The 23,682-nt window shown below is 33.1% G+C and overlaps 2 protein-coding genes, 1 long non-coding RNA gene and 1 pseudogene across 5 annotated transcripts; 1 reads left to right on the top strand and 3 right to left on the bottom strand.

The window, feature by feature from the left end:
• Positions 1-8,652: 8,652 nt before the first annotated feature.
• Positions 8,653-9,277, top strand: LOC142616723 (F-box/kelch-repeat protein At3g06240-like). The gene is made up of 2 exons (XM_075789516.1): positions 8,653-8,880; positions 8,920-9,277. Exons 1-2 carry the CDS (start codon positions 8,735-8,737, stop codon positions 9,275-9,277), a joined length of 504 nt encoding a protein of 167 aa, XP_075645631.1. The 5' UTR covers positions 8,653-8,734.
• A 1,379-nt stretch (positions 9,278-10,656) lies between these two features.
• LOC142614944 (putative purine permease 11) lies at positions 10,657-13,089 on the bottom strand (annotated as a pseudogene).
• On the bottom strand, positions 10,657-16,153 carry LOC142614948 (uncharacterized). Its single transcript, XR_012840612.1, has 2 exons — positions 16,076-16,153; positions 10,657-11,042 (listed from the first exon to the last, which is right to left on the bottom strand). It is a non-coding gene; the product is annotated as an uncharacterized LOC142614948 (long non-coding RNA).
• A 4,652-nt stretch (positions 16,154-20,805) lies between these two features.
• LOC142614943 (ras-related protein RABH1b-like) lies at positions 20,806-23,394 on the bottom strand. 3 transcript variants are annotated; one of them, XR_012840610.1, is made up of 5 exons: positions 22,969-23,394; positions 22,758-22,824; positions 22,335-22,446; positions 21,625-21,715; positions 20,806-21,185 (listed from the first exon to the last, which is right to left on the bottom strand). XR_012840610.1 is itself a non-coding variant. In XM_075787593.1 (5 exons), exons 1-5 carry the CDS (start codon positions 23,076-23,078, stop codon positions 21,039-21,041), a joined length of 510 nt encoding a protein of 169 aa, XP_075643708.1. In that variant the 5' UTR covers positions 23,079-23,353; the 3' UTR covers positions 20,806-21,038. The 3 variants fall into 3 exon arrangements, 1 of the variants encoding a protein (XP_075643708.1); XM_075787593.1 differs by having other exon boundaries at positions 22,775-22,824; positions 22,969-23,353; XR_012840611.1 differs by lacking the exon at positions 22,335-22,446 and having other exon boundaries at positions 22,775-22,824; positions 22,969-23,386.
• Positions 23,395-23,682: the final 288 nt, after the last annotated feature.

Here is a 23,682-nt window from a genome sequence, read left to right as displayed (position 1 = left end):
TTCTCCCCCACTAAAACATAAGCCCCCCTCTCCCACGTTCCAAAACACACAAAAACATCCTCTCTTCTCGCTCTCTAGAGTTATGGTGAAGTAGAGGTAGTCTTGTCATATCTTGGTCTTCCTAAGACTTAAGATATTGAGTAGGCCGCACTTTCTCTCTCCTAGTTCTTCTTCTTTACTCCACCCCTAGAACCTCCACCAAAAGCCTCCTCCTCCACTGTGTGGATCTTGCATGCATGTATAATCCTTTTCCCTAGTTTGTTTTCCATTTTCTTATAATGTTGATTTAAAATTAAATCATGCTAGTTGATCATTTAAATTCCTTGAATATGCTTAAATGTTCTTGATATTCTTGAATGTTGTTCATATGTGTTCTTTGCATGTTCTTGTTTATTTATCACATGTTCATGTATAGCACTAACTTTGATCTTAAGTTCATATGCAAAATATGAAAAAAAAAAATCTTAATTTCATAATTCCCTTAAATCCTTGAATCTGGAATATCACCATTCACACACATTCACTAAAATTTAATTTTTAATCCAAATGTGATAATTAATAAATGGAATTAGGGTCTATCGCATGCACACACATTTAAATTCAAGCAAGTAACATGTCAATTAATTAAATTAAAGCAATAAATATGCAATTGATTGATAATATATTGATTGATTAGATGATATAAGATGAACATTGGCTACCATAGTCTAGAAGACCGATTTCATTGAGTAAGGTGGTGTCTAACACATTCTCATCTTATAACATAGCCTCTAAGCTTAAATCAATGGTTAGTAGATTAGATCCTTCTCCATGTAATTTTCAATCTCTAGATTGTAACTAGGAAATAAAGTCATGTACTTTGTCTTAGTATGTATTTGGGATTAAAGTCATGTAATTTCCTATGAATAATGGGCATTTTGTCTCAAATCAATAAAATGATGAGTTTTTCAATTGTGGTTTTTTTTTTTTCCAATAATTATATAAATAGCGACTCCACTGTAAAACCCTTAATCTAGAGGGAAAATGTAATTGGTCGAATCTTCGTATTGAGAGGCATCAACATGAACCTATTCATTCTCTTGGGTTTGGCCCAAACTAAATAATTCAAAATGGACCAGGGGCATAACCTCTCACAAATAGACACATTTAACATACCAATTTATTCGTGTCAACTCGAAATGACCTATTTACGACAACTCAATTAACTTGTATAACAAATAAATATTCTTTTTTGTTTTAAATTCGTCAAATACCTTTTATATTCAACCTATATTTTAAACTTAAAAAGAAAATAAGAAAGACATAAACTATGTTATATTATTTTTATATTTATTGTTTGGTGAGTTTTATAGATGTTATATTTTTGTTGAACTATATTATTTTGAATTTGGATTGAAGAGTATGCACTTATTTTGAGATGTAAAGGACATATTTTGTTGAAATATATATACATACATACACACATGCATATATGTGTGTGTGTGTAGAGAGAGAGAGAGAGAGAGAGAGAGAGAGAGAGAGAGAGAGGTCTCTTTTCAAAGTACACCATTAGCTTCTATTTAACAAGAAGGAGGTAGCATATGGTGTACCTGATATATATGCCAGGGACAAGATATAATTTTTCAACAAGAAGAGTGAATTTTGGGCTTGACTTCCTTCTACTTTGTGAACCTAATTTTTTTTTAATAAAAGAAATGCCTTGAATTTTCATTAAAAAATTAGCCATAATCAATGAGAATCACACTATAGAAGTGTGAAAGAACATCCTTCATCCCATACTGAAAAATCACTAACATGTCTCTCACTAATTTGTATGTAAGGACACAATTTGCACTTGGACCCAACAGTGCGAAGGGATCCAGCCCAAAACAATAAAATTTATAGAGAGTGGGCTTGAAATCTAGGGTTTAAGGACGTAGGATAATATGAATGACAGGCTTAGATGGGCAATATACATGCAACAAAACACTAACATAGCAGAAAGTCTCCTCGGACGTAAGTCGAGAATGATTTCGTATTTCTTTTCTTTCTTCTAAGGTTAGATTGCAATTGGGAGTCTTTTGTACAGTGTTCCTTTCCTTGTTTCAATCCCCCTCCTTTGATGCCCTCTTTTTCCTTTTATCTCGTCTGCCTTCTTTCCACCATCTTCCACGTATTGATCAAATTACTAAGTTAGATACTTGTCCCATCCACCGCCTTCTTAAAGTCTTCAAGCAATAGCTGTAAGGTTGATAATTACTGTTCAGAGGTCATTTCTCCATTAATGCGGCCAAGGAAGTAGGTGCAGAGTCTTTAATGCGGTGGTAGCAGTTTTCCCTAGATATTTTCCCAATCACGCCCTTTACCTATGGTCATGGGGATCACATAATCATCCACCAAATCTCTTAGATTTTCCTACGATCATCAAAGCGTACAGTACAACCTTCACTTCATATAGCCGAGGAGATCTCCCTCCTCGGACTGTTCCTACCAACCTTTTTCACGTTGTCTTGTTTGATGGGCTTTTGAGTTCAGCATATCTACTATCACAAACCCCTCCTTGAACAGGTCAATACCATTGAATCAAGCCCAAGGCCCAAGAACATACTTTGACCCTTTTACCCCCACATTGTATATTTAGAAAAAAAAAAAAAAAACAAGTATTTAAATAATGTATTGAGACGTAATATTATTAATTAAATATTTTTTAATTAATTAATCCTTTTTTAAAATTATTTCTTTAAACTTCAAATTATATTGAGTCAATCTTATTTTTCTTTTACAAAAAAAGACATTCACAATAACAATGAATTTATAGAATCTTATTGAATTTATTAACCTACATCTATGTAGTGCATTCAACAGCATATTGAATTAATTACTCATTAATTCTACCAACTCAATTTACGAAAATATTGAAAATTTTTACACATATTGACTTCGGTACACATTTTGAAGGCAAGAGAAAAGTGAGATTCTCATATTTAAATATGAGAAAACTCATTATGTGTGATTTAGAGATGATATCATATGGATAATGTATTTGTTAAATTTTAACTCTATATTTCTCTTCGATCTCTGTCATTTGTTGATGGATCAGTAAATTGTTGATTTGTTATGCACTGGAATTGTGATAGAATTTTTGGGGAAGTCTGGTTATTAATCTATGTAGAGTGAGAGCAGGTAAAGGGTTTGAGCATATTTTTCTCCAATAACATCTCAGCTATTGTTTGCTTTGGTGTCTATTTGTTTTAGGGAAATTCATAGACTTGGTCACTTTAGGATAGGGAGGGTCCATACCACTGGGTAATGTGACAAACTAATTCATAAAATTTGATGGAAACTATGGTTATTGTAAGTAGATAAATATTTATAGAGAAAATCTCAAGAGGGTATTTCACCTTATTCTAGGATTTGTGGTATGATTTCTTCCAAGCTTCATAAAATCTTTATCTGGTCTTTATTTCTTATACTAGTAGCAGTGATTTTGATTTGCCTGATTCTTACTTCCCATATATGATACATGCTCTCTGTTTTGCCAATGTTATTCATGGATATGAAATTCCTTGGTAATTTTTCTTTTAGGTCCTAATCTTACCTTTTTTCATATACTCATCTAATTGCATTTGAATTCTTAGAGGGTTAGCTGTAATAACTCAAGCTGGAGTAACTCCATAACCAAGAAAAATAGAGAAATATTATTGTTTTTTCTTCGTCTTTGCCAACTTAATGATTGAAAATCATTGGTGGTAAAATTGTAAAACCAATTTAGCTTTATAGGAAGCTCACAATTTCATTTCAACTTCTTGTCATGTCAATGGGGGCATAAGGTGTCTCTCTTAGTCTTTCCAATAGTCAATTTTAAGATTGTAATTAACTCAAAAAATATATTATACATTCAATATATCCATCTTCTTTCTCACAATGAGCATACCCCATATAACTTTGGGATCTGTACATTAAACATTATAAGAATGAGAATCAAAGAATATATATATCCTCTTCTCAAAAAAAGAAAAAAAAAAAGAATACATATATCCTTTTTCTCACAATGTGCATACCCTATATAACTTTGGGATCTGTACATTAAACAATATAAGAATGAGAATACATACATCCTATGCAGAGGAAAATCAGTGCAACTTGCGGGATGACAATATCTAAAACTTAGAGCCTTGGAAGGGTGAATCGACAATGTTACAAGCTCCTCAAGTGAAGTAGTCACATGCACTTAACTGTTCTGATTTTTGAGTGAGGCAGGGCTATGCTCTTGAACTAGAAGGGGAGAGGGGATCTGTCTGACAGGAGACAGAATTGTAAATTGGAGCAGAAAAGTCACCTTTTTAATACATACCTAACATAACAGAAAGATTCTTTCAAAATAAAGGATAGACCCAAACAATTGTATTGCATATAATCACTTTTAGAATAAGAATTTGTAGTTTAGTTTCTGAAGATATGAATTTTTCAAAAATTTACCAAATGACATAAATCCTTTAGCAACCAACCAAAAAGAGGGGCAAAGCTACAAAAGAGGACAACGAGGACTTTACAAACACAATATAATTAATAAGACATTTAATATGGGACGAAGGAGTTGGAGCTTAGGTCCACAACATGTATCAAAATGCACATCCTCCTGACTGTGGTTGTGACTGCGTTGCAAATGCATTGCTAGACTTAAGATTGACATCAACCATGTCTTCTTGATTGGTCAAAAAAAGTGTTTCCATTCTAGGTAAGGCTGCTGCAATCTTTCTAAAAAGTTCCTAACAAGGGATTGATAATGAAAATTAGCCCATAATACAATTGTGATCCTAAGCCCAGGTTGAACCAAATCTGTGCTGCCACAGTTCTAAAAGGACTTTAAAAAAAATATTACCATAATCAATTTTCGATAATTTGAATATTTTAAATATTACCCTACACACACACACATGGAACACATAATACATGTTTTATTAAGTTTTTTTTTTTTTTTGGTTAATGGGAAACAAACTTACAAGCTAGCTCACACTAGAGGTGAGACCAGAGTTTACATATTATAAAAGTTTAAATATTATAAAAGTTATGAATTGTAGCAAGTTTTTCTTCTCTTTAAAAATATAAACATAATGACTAGAATTTTAAGGTATTTTTTTTGAATATTTCTCATCATTTTTATTACTTCCTAGCACCATGTCTCTAATTTTTTATGCCTATCTTATTTTATACTAGTTATAGGCCCGTGCGTTGCACGATTTTATGAAAAAGCTTATAAAATAAATGTATAAATAATTATATATTTTAATAGATTCAATTAAGATAAAAGAAAAAATTATCAAGTGTAAATAATTATCTCACTAAAATAAGAGGTAAGATTTCTTCCTAAAACTAAATTAAATTGATAATTCCAAATTGAATTTTAAATTGAAAATTAATTATAAAAAAAATGTACTAAACAATTGATAAATCTAAAATTAATATAATCTTGATAATATTATAAATTAAAATCAAAGTTGAGAATTCAAGAATACACGTGTAGAACATCTTGATAATTTGATGTAACATAAAAATCAAATAAGAAAATTGTTAAAATTAATCTATTAATTCTAACCATATTTAATCATTAATTCTAAGACCCTAACCCTAAGCATATAAGTTAGATCAAAGCTAAGAAATTAGTTTAAACAAAAGGCAACCAATACACAAAACCTAATCAATTTAATAAAAACAAAATACAAAAACAAAGAAGGAGCCTTTGGAAACTTGACAATGTTTTCGAATGTTTTGAATTCATAAAACCAATAATAACACTAAAGAAAAAAAAATAAACAAAATGAAAATAATAATAATAAAAGAACAAAGAATGCATACTTGCTATAAGGACTAGATTTGGTTCCTGAGCCCAAACGACTAAAGGACCTAGGCCCAAATAGCCCAACACAATGAATTTATTAGAGAGTAAGCTCTAAAACTAGGCTTTCATGGGTGAGATAGCACTTACCACGGACCAAGAATAACAAAGAGACAAGAAAAAACAGAAGGCAATCACAGTATTGAGAAGGATAATTCTCCTCGGATAAGTCCGAGGAGGTTTTGTTCTTGAATATATCACTATCAAACTTGTTTATAGTTTCCTTCTTTGTGCTACAGTGTTTTTCTTTGCTATTTTTCCGATCCCCTCTCTTCGGGGGACCTTCTACCTTATATAGGCCCTTTTAGATGATCTTGACCTTCCATTTGTTGATCATGCAGGCCACCACTCAAGTGCTAGTCCCATCAACCACCTTCCCTGTACCCCTATGAGATGTGGCAACCAAAGCAGTACTGTTCAAGGGTCTTCTCCACATAAATGTGGCCAGGAGGTTTGGTAGGATGCATTGAATGTGGTGGTGGCCTCCAGCTCTTCAATCACGTCAGTGCTAGTCCCCTTCCCAAAGCTCTTACCGCACAGTAAGGCCTCCTTTGATAACGTGTTGATGACGTGATCATAGAATTTGAGGACGTGGACTCCTCGGCGCAGTAACTACCCTTCTCGGCCATGCTATGACACGTGGCATAACTGCCTTACTTGGAATTCTAATACCCCACACCTGCATTTTCATGGGATTTAGGCATTCACATATTAAAATAAGCTTCACTCCAAAAAGGATATATAGGGTTATATATATTGGTAGAGTTCCATTTGAAGTATAATTCATTTAAATCTTATTGAAATTAAAGATATCTAATCAATGTGTTTTTTTTTATCCGATAAAAACTAGAATTAAAAAAGGTCATATGAATAGAAAAAGAAAAAAAAAGAAAAAAGAGTTGATTCAACATAATGTAACATATCAAAAATTAAAAATTAAAAAAAAAGAAAAAGAAAGAGAAAGAGAACGTGGTGTATAAGGAATTTTGATATATATATATATATATATATATATATATATATATATATATATATTAAATGTCATCAGCGTAGAAATTATCAAATTAATGGAGATATATATTGTTTTTTGGAATAGATAGAGATTATCAAATTATTGGAGATATATACTGTTTCTTGGGATAGATTTATATTAATCACCTCTTGAAGAATTTGGATTGTGCTTATCCCTTAATAATCAAGCTTTGTAGCTTGATATTCTAATAAAATAATATTAATTCAATAATATTAAAATTTTGAAAATTTAGACGATAAATATTATCTAAATTAAATTTTTGTATGTTAAATATTATCTCTTAATTTAAGAAATATATCCTAACAAATAAAAAAATAATGTTAATTAGATGATAAATATTATCTAAATTAAATTTTTGTATGTTAAATATTATCCCTTTATTTAAGAAATATATCCTAACAAATAAAAAAAATAATGTTAGTTAGATGATAAATATTATCCAAATTAAATTTTTGTATGTTAAATATTATCCCTTAATTTAAAAAATATATCCTAAAAAATAAAAAAATAATGTTAATCTAATTTTATTTAATGATAAGAATGAATTATAATCTTGGGAGTATACTACCTTTTTAGTTCTTTAAAAATCTAAAATTTAATAAAATTTCTGCAATTTGGTGAAATCATGTGACGCAATTACGGCGTCTAAGCCCAAATTTTATTATATAATAATAATATAATATGATATGATAGGATGTTTTAGCCCAAAACTAAAGAGTCACTTTTTTTTTTTTTGTGAGAAACAGAAACTATAAGAGTCTCACTTGAATAAATTTTACTTTTTGACCCAAAAATTGAATTTTTGAGCCAAAAAAAAACTTAAAAAAGAGCCCAATTATTCCAACTCAAATCCAACCAAAGTTAACAGCACCACACTGCCAAATCAACATGAAAAAAATTTCTATAAAAAAAAAAAAAAAAAACAAATTAAGAAACGTGTGCGAATAAAAATACCGAGTACCAAACGGACTAGGGAGTAAAGGAGTATATATCAGGAATAGAGATTTCAATCAAACACTAGTAGTAGTCAATCGAAAATAATGTCGAGTTCGAAGTGGAGGTGGGGGCGAAGGTATTCAACGTGGGGGAGGAGGTGGGAGCGAAAGTCGAGAAGGTCCAGATTAAGGTTAAGCTCCAATAATAATAATTTATATTGACCGGAGGAGTTGTTGGAAGAGATCCTGTCATGGCTTCCAGTTAAATCATTATTTCGTTTCAGGTGCGTTCAAAAGTCATGGTCTACTCTTTTCTGAAACCCAACTTTCATTGCCAAACACCTTCTTCACCATCAAACAAAAACAGAAACTCCAAGTATTTTGGTCGAGAGCGGATATGGCTTCTCCCTGCACCCTTATCCTGATGATGATGATGTACGCATTGTGGACTTTTCAAAGGACTTGTGCTTGACCGTACTTCGACAACCTACAGATATCAACCTGTTTAGTTGCATCAATGGTATTATTTGCATTGGTGGTCCCTTGGCTCCCTTCCTTACCTTCGGCGGTGGCTGCTCCGATGTATTTGTCTTATGGAATCCAGCAATCAGAGAACGTAAGATCTTTCGTCATCCCCCACTTCCTCAGCGTCCTTTTCTTCCACCATATAACGTTACAAAACTTTTTGCATTTGATTATGATCAATATTCTAATGACTACAAGGTGGTTAGAATTGTCACTTACAACAAGAATTCTCCACCTACCCAGAATTCACTCTTCACAGACTACTGCAATTTTTTTCATGTTTAATCCCTAAATGCTGATTCCTAGACCCAAGTAATTGACACCACTATTCATCGTTCAAACGTTAGGTTGCTTATTTATTATGCAATGTACTTCAATGGTGTTAATCATTGGCTCGGTTTCTTTGACAACGGCCACATAAACGAACTCGGGCAGAATTGTGATTGTGAGATAATTTTATCCTTCGACATGAGTCGTGAGGTGTTTCGAATAATGAGGTTGCCAGATGAGGTGTTTCGAAAACTAAAGCACCCTGTGGACACTGTTTCAAGTATGCAGAGGAACAAACTTTTTTCTGTGTTCAATGATTGCCTTGCTTTTGTTATTTATAAGAATTATACTATGAGTATGACAGAGAAATACTTTGATATATGGGTGATGCGTGAGTACGGGGTTGAGGATTCTTGGACCAAACAATTTGTTGTAGGACCCTTGTTAGGAATTCACATGCCCCTACAATTTTCCGAGAACGGAATGCTTCTTCTTGTTGGTGACGAAGGCGCAATAGTCTTGTATAACATTGGTTCTAAAGAAAGTAGGGAACTTCAAATTTCAGAGTTTCCAAATTCACTCATCCCAATACAAGCTATGATTTATGTTGAGAGCCTAGTTTCACTCAAGGGTGCCTGAGGCCCTGAGCTCCTAATTATTTATATCAAAAATAATTTTTCAGTAAGTTATGTGTGATTTAGAGATGATATCATATGGATGATGTATTTGTTAAATTTTAACTCTATATTCCTCTTCAATCTCTGTCATTTATTGATGGATCAGTAAATTGTTGATTTGTTATGCATTGGAATTGTGATAGAATTTTGGGGGAGGTCTGGTTATTAATCTATGTAGAGTGAGAGTTGATTAAGGGTTTGAGCAGATTTTTCTGCAATAACATCTCAGCTATTGTTTGCTTTGGTGTCTATTTGTTTTAGGGAAATTCACAGACTTGGTCACTTTAGGATAGGGAGGGTCCGAACCACTGGTTAATGTGACAAACTAAAGTTTCATATAATTTGATGGAAACTCTGGTTATTGTAAGTAGATGAATATTTATAGAGAAAATTTCAAGAGGGTATTTCACCTTATTCTAGGATTTGTTGTATGATTTCTTCCAAGCTTCGTATCTGGTCTTTAGTTCTTGTACTAGTAGCAGTGATTTTGATTTGCCTAATTCTTACTATTATTAATTTATACTTCCCATATATGATACATGCTCTCTACTTTGCCAATGTTATTCATGGATATGAAATTCCTTGGTAATTTTTCTCTTAGGTCTTAATCTTATCTTTTTTCATATACTCATCTAATCGCATTTGAATTCTTAGAGGGTCAGCTGTAACAACTCAAGCTGGAGTAACTCCATAACCAAGAGAAATAGAGAAATATTATTGTTTTTTCTTGCCAACTTAATGATTGAAAATCATTGGTTGTAAAATTGTAATACCAGTTATAGCTTTACAGGAAGCTCACAATTTCATTTTAACTTCTTGTCATGTCAATGGGGGGCATAAGGTGTCTCTCTTAGTCTCTCCAATAGTCAATTTTAAGATTGCAATTAAGTCAGAAAATATATTATGCATTCAATATATCCATCTTTCTCACAATGAGAATACCCTGTATAACTTTGGGATCTGTACATTAAACATTATAAGAATGAGAATCAGAGAATACATATATCCTTTTATCACAATGTGCATAACCCATATAACTTTGGGATTTGTACATTAAGCAATATAAGAATGAGAAAACATACATCCCGTGCAGAGGAAAATCAGTGCAACTAGAGGGGTGACAATATCTAAAACTTTAAGCCTTGGAAGGGTGAATCGACAATATTACAAGCTCCTCAAGTGAAGTAGTCACATGCACTTAACTGTTTTGATTTTTGAGTGAGGAAGGGCTATGCTCTTGAACTAGAAGGGGAGAGGGGATCTGTCTGACAGGAGACAGAATTGTAAATTGGAGCAGAAAAGTCACATTTTTAACACATACCTAACATAACAGAAAGATTCTTTCAAAATAAAGGATAGACCCAAACAATTGTATTGCATATAATCACTTTTAGAATAAGAATTTGTAGTTTAGCTCACTGAAGATACGAATTTTCTAAAAATTTACCAAATGGTACATAAATCCTTTAGCAACCAACCAAAAGAGGGGCAAAGCTTCAAAAGAGGACAACGAGGACTTTACAAACACGATATAATTCTTAAGACATTTAAGATGGGACAATGAAGTTCGAGCTTAGGTTCACAACATGTATCAAAATGCACATCATCCTAACTGTGGTTGTGACTGCGTTACAATTGCATTGCTAGACTTAAGATTGACATCAACCATGTCTTCTTGATTGGTCAAAAAAAGTGTTTCCATTCCAGGTAAGGCTGCTGCAATCTTTCTAAAAAGTTCCTGACAAGGGATTGATAATGAAAACTATGTTGCATGACAATGCGTTTTTTAGAAATACAAAACAATAAGAAGCTTACATAAGAGGGTTTTTTTTTTTTTTTTCTAGGAAAGAAATAATCATATGCTGTCATTGTGTTAATCAGATTATGGAAACATAAATGATTGAACAGACATGAAAATTTTAGGAGACCAGAAATTCAGCTAAGCATGAAACAGCTGTTGTAACCATTGAGTATGTATGAACTCTTGTCATCTAGATATTCTCCTTTATTCAAAAGAGACCAATAAACAAATTTTACCCTTTGAAAGAAGAAAAAAAATAGCAGATTAGATCATTAGCATGATTCACTCAAACCTTTTTCTTTCCAAAAATGAAGTCTGTAGTGTTTGGAGTGAGCCCAAACAAAATCATGTGTATTTACATTTTATCAAAAAGCCTTTAACATTTGTATAATTAGCCATCCAAGTAGAGGAAACTAATTGCTTACCTTAATATTAAAGCTGGCCTTGGCACTGGTTTCAATAAACAAGACATTCAGGTCATGATCACTTTGGCTTCTCCTTCCTCTACAGAAACTTGCCTGCCCAAACCATTCACATAATGCCAAGGTCATAAGCACAAAAGATTGCATCAGAGATCAACATGGTGAGTCATTATGAGACTCACTAACAAAGTACTGTGAGCACCTTGCCTTAGAATCATCAAGATAATTCTACTAAATATGAGATGCAAAACCCCAAAGAACCAAAAGCATAGCAATTTCCATGATGCCATTTATCTTATCATGGAAGACTATCATGGAAGCAATAGGAGTAATAGCCACAGAAGCAATACTGATGGAGATGATACAATTACAAATGAAGTCCACAGCAGTACAACACCAACAGAACAAACCTGCCAAGCCACAGCTGTCCAAACTAAGGTCATAACATAAGAAACTCTTTCTCCAGCAAAACCTACCATTTCCATACAAAAAGTCGTCCATTTCCCACAATAGAAACACAAGTGGCAACAAGTGCTGTACAGATTTGCATTTCCAAAACCATTGAGTATGTTTCACTTTTTAGAACCTTTTGGAAGGGAAAATGCATCAGGGACAGGGAAAGAGAGTGAAGTGCAAAAGCTCTAAGGGTATAACAGAAACCAATTATATATTGCCACTTAGAAACTCCTGATGGTCCATCAGAGTCATCATTGACTACAATCAGGGAAGATGAAAATGAGAGGACAACCAGAGTTAAGAATTAAAGCAGTGAACTTCTTAGAACTGATTAAGTATGAGAAAACTGCATTAAATGCTGCTTGTGTTGCACATATGAGGGAGTAATTAGAGGCAGGGAGGTAGAAGAGTCCAACAGAACACATCATGTTGTTTTATCAACAAAAACAAAAAAAATAAAAAATAAAAACAAAAACAAACTAAAAAAGGAATACATCATTTTGTCACTTGCTATGAGCACTCTATGAGAGAAGTAGATCAAGGCAAGAATTTTAAAAGAGCGTAGGGCTAAAGAAGTTGAAGGCTCCTTGAAGAAATGAATAAGAAAGAATGGGATCAAAAGGATTGAGAAGGCAGCAGTTTGGACAAGAGTAGCCATCCATTTACTATTTCCATCTTGGTCATAATTAAACCTCCAAAGAAGAACAGCAGCAACTTGACCACAATGTTTCAACTAAAGTGGCAAATTGCACAACATGGGAATGAGTTTCAGACTTAGATTTAAGCAAGCATACCCATGTACATCTGGAATAATCATCCATAATTGTAAGAAAGAATTTAAAACCATCAGTGGTAGGAATGGAGAAGAGTCCTCACAAATCAGTGTATGAGTTCAAAACAAGCATGGGAAACATGAGTATTGGAATGAAAAGGAAGCCTTTTTGGCTTAGCAATTGGACAAATCATACAAAGATCATCTTTATTGCTATCTACAACACCTTATCAAGAAGGGCTAATTTCTCATTAGAGGGATGACCTAAGCAATAGTGCCAAGTATTAAAGGGACATGTATGTACAGAAGAAACAGCTGATTTGAACATATCTTACTTGAAGTCTTGTTGCAGGAAGTAGAGACCACCATGTTCTTTACCTAGACCAATCAAGCTCCAATGAGCAAGGTCCTGGATAAAGCACAGGTTAGAAATCAAGACAAAGCAGAAAAATAAAGATTTTGTAAGATGACTAATGGAAATCAAGTTGAAAACTAAAACAAGGTACACAAAGTACACCAGTCAAGATAAGAGTTTCACTGAGTTTAACTGTGCCTATATGAGTTACTAATGCTGTATCCAAAATAGATAAATGAGTAACAGTATTGATGACAAAAGTAATGGTGGTAAGATGAGGGATTGAATGGACTATATGATCAGTTGCCCCTGTGTCCAAGATCCAATCATAAGATGCAAAAGCTTGTCTATCAACAATATTGGCTGAAAAAATGGAATGTTTGGAATCTATGCTAGAAGGAGTAGAAGGGGAAATGGTATTACCTGTGAAATTGTTAATGAAATGGGAAGTAGCACTACCAGACTGAAATTGAGCACCAGAATTCTCAGCAGATTCATAAGCAGAAGAAGTTTGATATGCAGAATTGGTTCAATCAGTGATTGACTGAGACTTCATAAAGCTCAGAAGTTGCTCACATTGAGCTTGTGTAATAGGACATTGAGAAGGATGAAGCCCTATCATTCACCCTGGAACCAGAGGAGCAGATGGTGTGCTTGAAGAACCACCATTGGAGGAAGAATTGGAAGGAGGAGGTGAAGTGTAAACATTGTTAGCTGCAAGTACAAGCACACTTACAATCTGGTATAGCTTGAAAATTGACTAACTGTTCTAAAAGAGCCTTGAACCTGTAAGTCTCAATTGAGAGCTGGCCTTTTGTCACAGATGATAATTCCCTTTGAAGCACAAAAATCCTTAAGAGCATTGCCTTGAGAAAACCTATCTCACAAATTAAGCCACACTTCTCCGACATTGTTAGTGTACATTAGACTTGAAGCAATTTCTCTCGAGATGGAATTGATGATCAATGAGAAAATTGTCATATTGCATTTCATCCAAGTGATGTACTCTATTGAAGAAGCATCAGGAATGGCTATAGTTCCATTCATAAACCCAATCTTGTTCTGGCTGATAGAGATACAATCATAGCTCTTGGCCAACTTTGATAATTCTCAAACCAGTTAATGGTTGAGAAACCAATTGACTACCTAGAACAACGCTACTGCTCAGAAAGAATGGATTAAGAGATGGATCTTCCATTCCTGCAGAAGCTTGACCAGTACAATAAGAAGAATTTGTAGCAATTGGATTGGTGGAATTTTCAGTGGAAGTCATTGATGAGCTTAGAGCTCTGATACCATGTTAAGAATTTCACTCTCTCCCTCAGAAGCAACAAGATAAATAAAATGGAAGTCTTATTGATGAAAAATGAGAAAAATGAAATCAATCCCCAAATAATTAGAGAGACACTAGCTAACTAACTATCCATATTTACAGGAACAAATGAACACATGGATTATATTAACAGCTAATTAACAAACTGTAAGTAATAGCACGAGAATAGCTCATGATTAATTAAGTCCATTATCATTAACTAATTGAAAGGGAGTCACTTCTTGTCCGGACTTCTTATAAGACCTAGCATCATTCGCACTAGTCTTAGCACCAGTTTTAATAAATACTAAATCAGGAATACACAGACAAGCACAAAAATGAAATCGAGAACAACAAAAGATGATATGACAGAAACAGGAACAAAGGCGCGGTAAGAATTGATGGTCAAGAGATACTAAAGAGCAACAACTTTTAATATCTTGGATCATTAATTCATAAAGATTGAGAGACTGTAGAGTATGTGAATCATAGGAAGAGAGAGAGAGAGAGAGAGAGGAAAAAAGAAAAAGATTAGTCACCATAATTAAAAAGAGTATAAGGCCATTCAAACCCCTACCCCAAGAAAAAAAGGGAAAAAAAGAAATTCTAATTTTGCTTCTTTTTTAATACTAACCAAAATAATTAAGATGAAGACAAAGACTCTCTCTCTCTCTCCCTCAATATTGTACTTTATGTTGGAATTAAATCAAAGAAGCATTCAAGCAGTAGACTTAAAAATTACAAATGAAAATTCATGGGATATAACAATTCTGAAAATAGAAATTAGAATAAAAAGAAGAGATACATACATCACAATAAGTTGACATCCAGTCATACAAAGTTCTCAAAAATAGATTCTTAAGCTCGAGAGTAGAAAGATTAACAGTGTTGAAAGTCGAGTTATTCCCTACTTTCCAAATAATTGACATGAGACAAAAAGGAGTTGCAATCCACACCAGCCTACTCTTAAGTCACTCAAAAATAATTTCCAATCAAAATGCATGAAATTGCCTTCTTACTGTTACTGCATCACGGAAAGAACTCCAAATCATGCCAAGAAATAAACCACAACTTGTGAGCAATGAAGTAGAACTGTTGAAGGAAATCAACTGTTTACTCACAAGGATCACACATACAACACAGTTCAGTATATTACTACTTTCTATTATTTTGTAAAACAAAATAAACAGGAAAAAAGAACAAGAAAAGTAAGGGTATGTTATTTACAGTTTTTCACATCACAGTTTGTTGAATTTTGACCAAACTACACAACAGTCTACTACGACGGTGAAGTAGATTGCAAATGCATAATAAATCTTATCCTATCAATTTGCATAATTACATCAATTTTCTGGATATTATGAATTTTTATTTTTCAAATAAAAGCCTACAATTTTTTTGGTACATTTAAAAATAAAAATAAAACGCTATACGTGGCAATTGAAGAAGGATACTTCCAGTTCTGATTTGTATATCGTGAGCTCAACAAATTGCAAATCGTGAAAGGGCGTTTACTTGTCTCATTTTTTTCAGTTCCAAAATAATAAACGAATGATAATAATAATAATAAATTTTTTATAATAATAATCATAACAATATTGTAAACACAAAAAATAACAGAAAAAATTCAGAGTTTACTTACAAGCAACAACACGCACTCCTCGTAGACCCCTTTTTTTTTTTGTTCATCAAAACAAATCAACACGAGCTCCGTGAAAGTCTCGAAGACGAAGACCCCTTTTATTTTATTTTATTCATAAGTATCAGAACACGTACAGAAATAGCATTAAAGCAGATACTGTCTAAATGGGCCGCCCAAATAGGCAGGCCCAATTCACATACAGAAATAGCATTAAAGCAAGTACTGTCTAAATGGGCCACCCAAATAGGGAGGCCCAATTCACATACAGAAATAGCATTAAAACAGATACAATTCAATCGGCGGCCCAATCACACAAATTGATTTTCTTTTGAAAGCCCAATAACAAGCGCATGTCATTTCACAGCTGTTTCAATTCTAACAAAATTTTCGCGGCTACCAGTACTTCATCCTCAGTTTTCCTGCACAGCTTTTCTAACATCAGCTTCACCTCTGTTTCCACCATCTCCATTCCTTGTTCATTTATGATTTCAACAATTCTTTCTTTTGCCTCAGGTGAGAATAAATCTGCGAATAAACAATTGTCTTTGCATCCTAGTTCATTCGATGAGGCTGCTTGACATTTTGAAGCTTGCAATTCTTTCTTTTCATTCTTTGAAGAGGAGGACCCTGCTTGCTTTTCTTTTCCTTTAGCATTGACCCTGGCTTTCCACTCTTGTACACGGTCTTTCTTGCATCCCTTGGTAGTACTAGCATGATTCAACGTTTTTCTCATCACTTTGACTGGGACATGGAGTTTCAGTTTCCCAAATATCTCTGCATCTTCAGGTGCAAAAAATTCTGCGAAACAACAATCATCTTTGCATCCCTTTCTCATGTTCTTGCATACACCACACGCCATAATATCTGTTTCAGAAGCACAGGAAGATAAATACAAAGTCATAAGTACCAATTTCCTAATCAAAATTGAGAATCTATATATTGTGTATGGAAACCTCTGCTCGATAATATTTCACTAAGCACTCTTGTATGTAAAAAAGACAACCTAAGAAAATATCACACACAACAAAGAAAATAGGGGTAATTACCGCAAAGAACTTTAATGTTTAAAAATAGAAAGTGGGAAAACAAAAGCGTATAAAACAGTATACAGTTCGTGAGTGAAATCCCACATCGGCTGAAGAGAATAAAAATAAGGCTAATATAACGTTGGAGAAGATAAAGAGAAACACACGGAGTAGTACAAACTCACAGAGGAGTAGAAATCAGGTTCTTCTCGGAAGCAGATGTAACGAAGTATAAGAATATTTAACAATATAAAGTATAATGACAATATACTTAAGATTATTTAACAAAAAAATGTTGATGATAGAACGAAGTATAGAAAACATGGAATAACTCCTATATATAGGAGTAAAGAGAAAGACTACGGAATAGTACAATATATACAAGTGGATAAAAATTCATGACAATGACAATATACTTAAGATTATTTAACAAAAAAATGTTGATGATAGAATGAAGTATAAAAAACATGGAATAACTCCTATATATAGGAGTAAGAGATTATTTAGGACTACGTTCAATATGAATGAGAAAAAAGGATTTCTCATGACAATGACTATAGGAGATTATTTAAGCATTTGTCATGAAGTAAAAATTCATGACAATGACAATATACTTCACCTTTGAATGACAATATATACAAGTGGATAAAAATTCATGACAATGACAATATACTTAAGATTATTTAACAAAAAAATGTTGATGATAGAATGAAGTATAGGAAACATGGAATAACTCCTATATATAGGAGTAAGATTATTTAAGCATTTGTCATGAAGTAAAAATTCATGACAATGACAATATACTTCGCCTTTGAATGATTATTTAAGCATTTTTTACTTCGCCTTTGAATGATTATTTAAGCATTTGTCATGAAGTAAAAATTCATGACAATGACAATATACTTCGCCTTTGAATGACAATATATACAAGTGGATAAAAATTCATGACAATGACAATATACTTTGCCTCGAATGACAATATATACAAGTGGATTCTCAATAAGAACTCGAATGACAATATATACAAGTGGATTCTCAATAAGAAAACAAGTGAGAATTGTGCATTCTCACGTGAGAAACAAGTGTTAGTGAGGAAAAAAAAATGAAGGAGTTTGATTAAGTTTGACTTCGGTACATATAGAAAATTCATGCCACAAAACTCTTTAAATAGGAGATTATTATTTAAATATGAGAAAATTCATTGAGAAAAAAAAAATTACACTCCATGGTACCTAGTGAAAATTTCACATAAAAAATCTTAGTTGGCAAAATCTAACACGACCCACAAACCCAATTCAACTAACTCATTTATAAGCAAGTCAATTTGACTGGAAAATGGAGTTTGAGTTTTTGAAACATCTCTGTATCTTGAGGTGGAAAAAATTCTGTGAAGGAACAATTATCTTTGCATAAATTGATTAACTATCAAGTGCATTCTCACAAAGATTGATTAACTATCAAGTGCATTCTCACATAAAAAATGAAGGAGTTTGATTAAGTTTGACTTCAGTACATATAGAAAATTCATGTCACAAAACTCTTTAAATAGGAGATTATTTTTTAAATATGAGAAAGAGTACACATTGACTAGGAGTTTACATATATAATCAAATAGTTTGTTCAAGTGATTTCTCACGATTTCAAAGTAGAAAGAGTACACATTGACTAGGAGTTTACATATATAATCAAATAGTTTGTTCACAGGAGAAAGTTTAGTGAGTGAAGGAGGTAAGATTCCCATTCAAGTGATTTCTAGGAGAAAGAGTACACATTGACTGTGGGTTTACATATATAATCAAATAGTTAGGTAAGATTCTCATATTTAAATATGAGAAAACTCATTCTACACATATAGAAAACTCATGCCTGTAAATCTGACATGACCCACAAACCCAATATGACTAACTTGTTGATAAACAGGTCATGAGCGACTTCGGGTCGTATTCAGGTCAACACGACTGACCCATTTAATAAACGGGTCGTGTTTGGGTTCAACATGTGAACCTGTCTAACCCGTTTTGCTTGTAAAGATACTAGCTTTTGTTATTACTATTTGCTTAATTTTTTGTTGTAATTATATGTTTATTACTATATTTATAATTGTAATTGTATTTTTACTTTTAGATATATAAGAATTGATAACATGTTATTCAAGTCAAGTATGACCTATTAATTAAACTAATTAAACGAGTCATTTGTATTGACATTTACATGACTTGTGAATTAAACAGGTTAACCGTGCCGTGTCGGGTCAACCTATTTAATAATCAAGTTGTTTTAGGGTTGAGGTTCTTGACACACTTACTAAACAGGTCGGATTCGAGTCAACCCATATAGCCGAATACTCATAGCTCAACACGACACAAACCCGACTCACGAACACGAATTGTGACCCCTAATAGTACCCATAGGAGAAGAGCGAAAACCTCACATACTCTCACATTCCCTACGGTATCCACAAGAGTGTGAAGAGTATAGGAGAATAAATAGGAGAAAACTCAATGGGAAAGAGTGAAGAGTTTAGAAGAAAATTAGGAGAAAACTGAGAAGTGAGTAACTAGTTAGTGTCACTTTTCTCATCAGTTAATGTAATATACATTTAAAAGTTGTTTAAATTTCTCAAGATATTATTTTTTTAGTCAACAATTCTAATTTTATAATTTTAATTAATTTATTTGTATCTCAAATAATTATCAAATTAATTATAATATTATTATTGACTGAACTCAAAAATCTTAAACCACTCATTTTTCTATTTCATTGAACAATTTTGTTTTTAAAACCATGCTCAAGAAGTTTTTTTTTTGTTTTTTGGTATAAGCCTAATGATAGATTGAATTTTAGACCTCTAAATTTGTGGCACTTCTTTTCAGTCAATTGAATTCATCACTATCCCTAAATGAATTTATTTATAACAATTTCAAGCACTTTTTTTTTTTATTGAAGTCTATGTCTAACTTTTATCTTCTAGTCATCAATAGAGGGATGAGTATCCATCATCCTAAAGCCTTGGTAAAAATTGTAAAAGCTATTACAACCTTACAGTAACCTCACAATTTTATTTTAACTTACCATGCTAGTGGAGGGCATAAGGTATTTTATGTGCTCATCGTGAAATTTTTGGCTTTGCATATCTCTCTTAATCTCTCCAATAGTCAATTTTAAGATGAACTTAATCAAAAGAAACCGTTTCATGCATCCAATTTATACATCCTCCTCCTCACAACATGTGTATCTCATATAGCTTTGGAATCTGTACATTAAACATTATGAGAGTGAGCAAACATACATCCCGTGCATAGGACAATCAGTGCAACTAGAGGGATGACAATAGCTAAAACTTTAAGCCTTGGAAGGGTGAATGGGTAATCAACAATGTTACAAGCTCCTCAAGTGAAGTAGTCACATGCACTTAACGGTTGTGACTTTTGGGCAAGGAAGGGCTACGCTCAAGAACTAGAAGGCATATCATGTAACAAAGGAAAAAAAGGTCTTTTTTTATTGTCCGAAGTCCTAACTAATTTCTGGATGTGTGCAATTCCCTCATCTTTTATACATATATAGGGAAGAATTCAATTTATGGGGTGACCAAATAAAGGGGAGAGATCTATCTGATAGGTGACAGAATTGTAAATTGGAGCAAGAAAAGTCACATTTTTAACACATACCTAACATAACATAAAGATTCTTTCAGAATAGAGGATAGACCCAAACATTTATATTGCATATAATTACTTTTAGAATAAGAGTTTGTAGTTTAGTTCACTGAAAATGCGTATTTTCAAAAACTTTGCCAAATGGCACCTAAATCCCTTAGCAACCAAAAAAAGGGACAAAGCTACAAAAAGAGGACAATGACGAATTTACAGACACATGAAATGATTCATAAGACATTATGGACGGGGCAAAGAAGTTGGATCATAGGTCCATAGCATGCATCAACATGCACATCCTCCTGACTGTGGTTGGGACTGCGTTGCAGCTGCGTTGCTAGACTTAAGATTGACATCAATCATGTCTTCTTGCTTGGTCGAAGAAAGTGTTTCCATTCTAGGTAAGGCTGCTGCAATCTGCCAAAACAGTGCCTAACAACAAGAAAGAAGCTAACATAAGAGGGTTTTTTTTTTTTTTGTGCTGGGAAAGAAATAATCATATGTTGTCATTATGTTAATTAGGTTATAACATAAATGATTGGTCAGACATGAAATATTTTAGGAGACCTGAAATTCAGCTAAAACATGAACAGCTGCTGTAACCATCGAGTATGTATGAACTCTATCTAGAATATTTTCCTTATTGAAAAGAGACAAACAAATGAATTTCACAGTTTGAAAGAGAAAATAGCAGAACCTTTGATGGTCAGATCATTAGCATAATTCACTAAAACCTGTTTCTTTCCAAAAATGAAGTCTGCAATGAATTTGAAGTGCACCCAACCAAAATAATGTGTATTTAATTTCTTGTATCAAGCCATTAACATTTGTATAAAGTAGCTATCCAAAGTGGAGGAAACTAATTGCTTACCTTAATATTAAAGCCGGCCTTGGCACTAGTTTCAGTAAACATAACATTCAAGTCACAAGCTTTGGCTTCTCCTTCCTCTATAGAAACTTGCCTGTCCAACCATTCACAAGATGACCAGGTCATAAGCACAAAATAATGCACCAAACATTAACCACAATAAGCATAACTAACATTGAAAAAATATCCATTGGGAAACTTTGAACTGTATGTGATCTCCTTAGCATCCATGTACTTGAACAAGATATTCCCCATTACCAACTTTGTAAATTGTGAATGTATGTCATTTGACAATAGTAGTTAAGACTTAACAATGTAGGAATTAAGGTAGACCTCAATTTGGTCAAGTAAGGATATAAAAAATGTAAGAGCAAAAATTAAACAGGCATACATATCAAGACATTCTAGAGCATAATTGCAGTAAATGTAGAGCTCAAAGTTAGCATAAAACCGTCATTTTTTCCCCACACTTTTTGCCAGTGAAAAACTTTAATATTTTTGTCTTTCTAGCTGGCTTCACTTCTAACTCAGTTGATTCTGCTACCGTTCACAATGAATACTGTAAGAAGTAACCATAAATCTAGCAGAGGAATTGAAGTGTCATTTCTATAGTCAACATTTGATCACGGAACAGTCTGACCAACTGAAAACGAAAATAACACAAGGAATCAACTTTATCCAAAACAAACTGCAGCCAAGGCAATAATCAATACCTTTTCTCCACTAGATCTGTTTTGTTGCCAACAAGTACAATGATAACATCACTGCCTCGCTCTGTGCGAACCTTTTCAATCCATTTGGAAGTATTTAAGAAGGACTGTCTGCCTAAAGAAAAAATGTGCCTAAAATCATTAGGAAATTTACTAAACATATAAAACTCGATTAGCCAATTTTAAAACATTAGGCGCAAAACTATTAAGCTTCTGAATGACCAGCCTCATAAGTTTGATATGAGCTATTACACTTGTCAAGAAAAAAGGAGTTTGATATGAACCATTGCATTTGTGCAAGACGCTACAATTAACTTCAATCATTTTTTAGGAAGCATGAACAAGGATATGCAAATGGATAATTGAGACCCCAAAATACAAAAAAAAGTTTCCACAGCATAAAAAGAAACGAGTCAATGAACATACTTGCAACAGAGGAATACCTATTATAGCTCGGAATGAGACTCCTGAACCTTTCCTGTCCACCTGTATCCTAATACAAACATTTCAAGATTTGATGTTTAATATGTGGAAATGAATAAAATTAAAGAAAACATTTAGGAAATGCAATTTAAATATGTTCAACAGTGAAAAAATGAATGTAATACCTCAACCCCTTTAAATTTAAGAATCTTACCAAAGCTGCAATCGGAGAGTTGATCTTGTATTTGATAGGAAATCGATACCGATGGACTGGTCTCCCAAAAACACGAGCTTGTATTTCGCTAAAGCCAATACCGGGGCCATCTTTTTCGTTCCAATTTTCGATCTATCTATATTATTGTTATTCTACTACCACTCCGAGATTTTTCGAATTTCGGGCTTCAAAATCGGGGATATCGTATCGTATCGCCGCGTTGAGCTGAGCTGAGTTTTCATATCGAAAAATTCGAGTGTGTTGTTTTGCGCGTAATATGATTATGGTCTCTTCTCTTGGTTGCGAATTTGCGATCGCAACGATGCTCTCTTTGTTCAGTGTTCAGGACTTTCCTTTTAGGTTTTTATAATTTTATCTGAGGGAACCCACTTATGGCAATAGTGATTATGTTTGGGTTCAGTTGAATGCGCGGTTTGATTAATGCATGAATCTAGTGATTATTTGATTTGATTTTACTAATTTAATTCTGGAGATTTGTTAAAAAAATGGTGGGGTTTTTTTTTTTTTTTTTTAACTTTTTATACAAAATAAAAAAGTAATTGCTTTTTATTTTTTACACATTTTTTATATATTTGCATAAAAGTGATATTAAAATTTTCTTAAAATAATTAATTACAAAATGATCTAAGGGCACCCATTAATAAAAAAGTTTTTTTAATAATTCAATAGCTAAAAGTTACGATAACGGAAAAT

The sequence above is a fragment of the Castanea sativa genome, chromosome 11 (assembly GCF_040712315.1).
Source record: "Castanea sativa cultivar Marrone di Chiusa Pesio chromosome 11, ASM4071231v1".
Taxonomy (NCBI): domain Eukaryota; kingdom Viridiplantae; phylum Streptophyta; class Magnoliopsida; order Fagales; family Fagaceae; genus Castanea; species Castanea sativa.
This window is presented reverse-complemented; position numbering and strand designations above follow the sequence as displayed.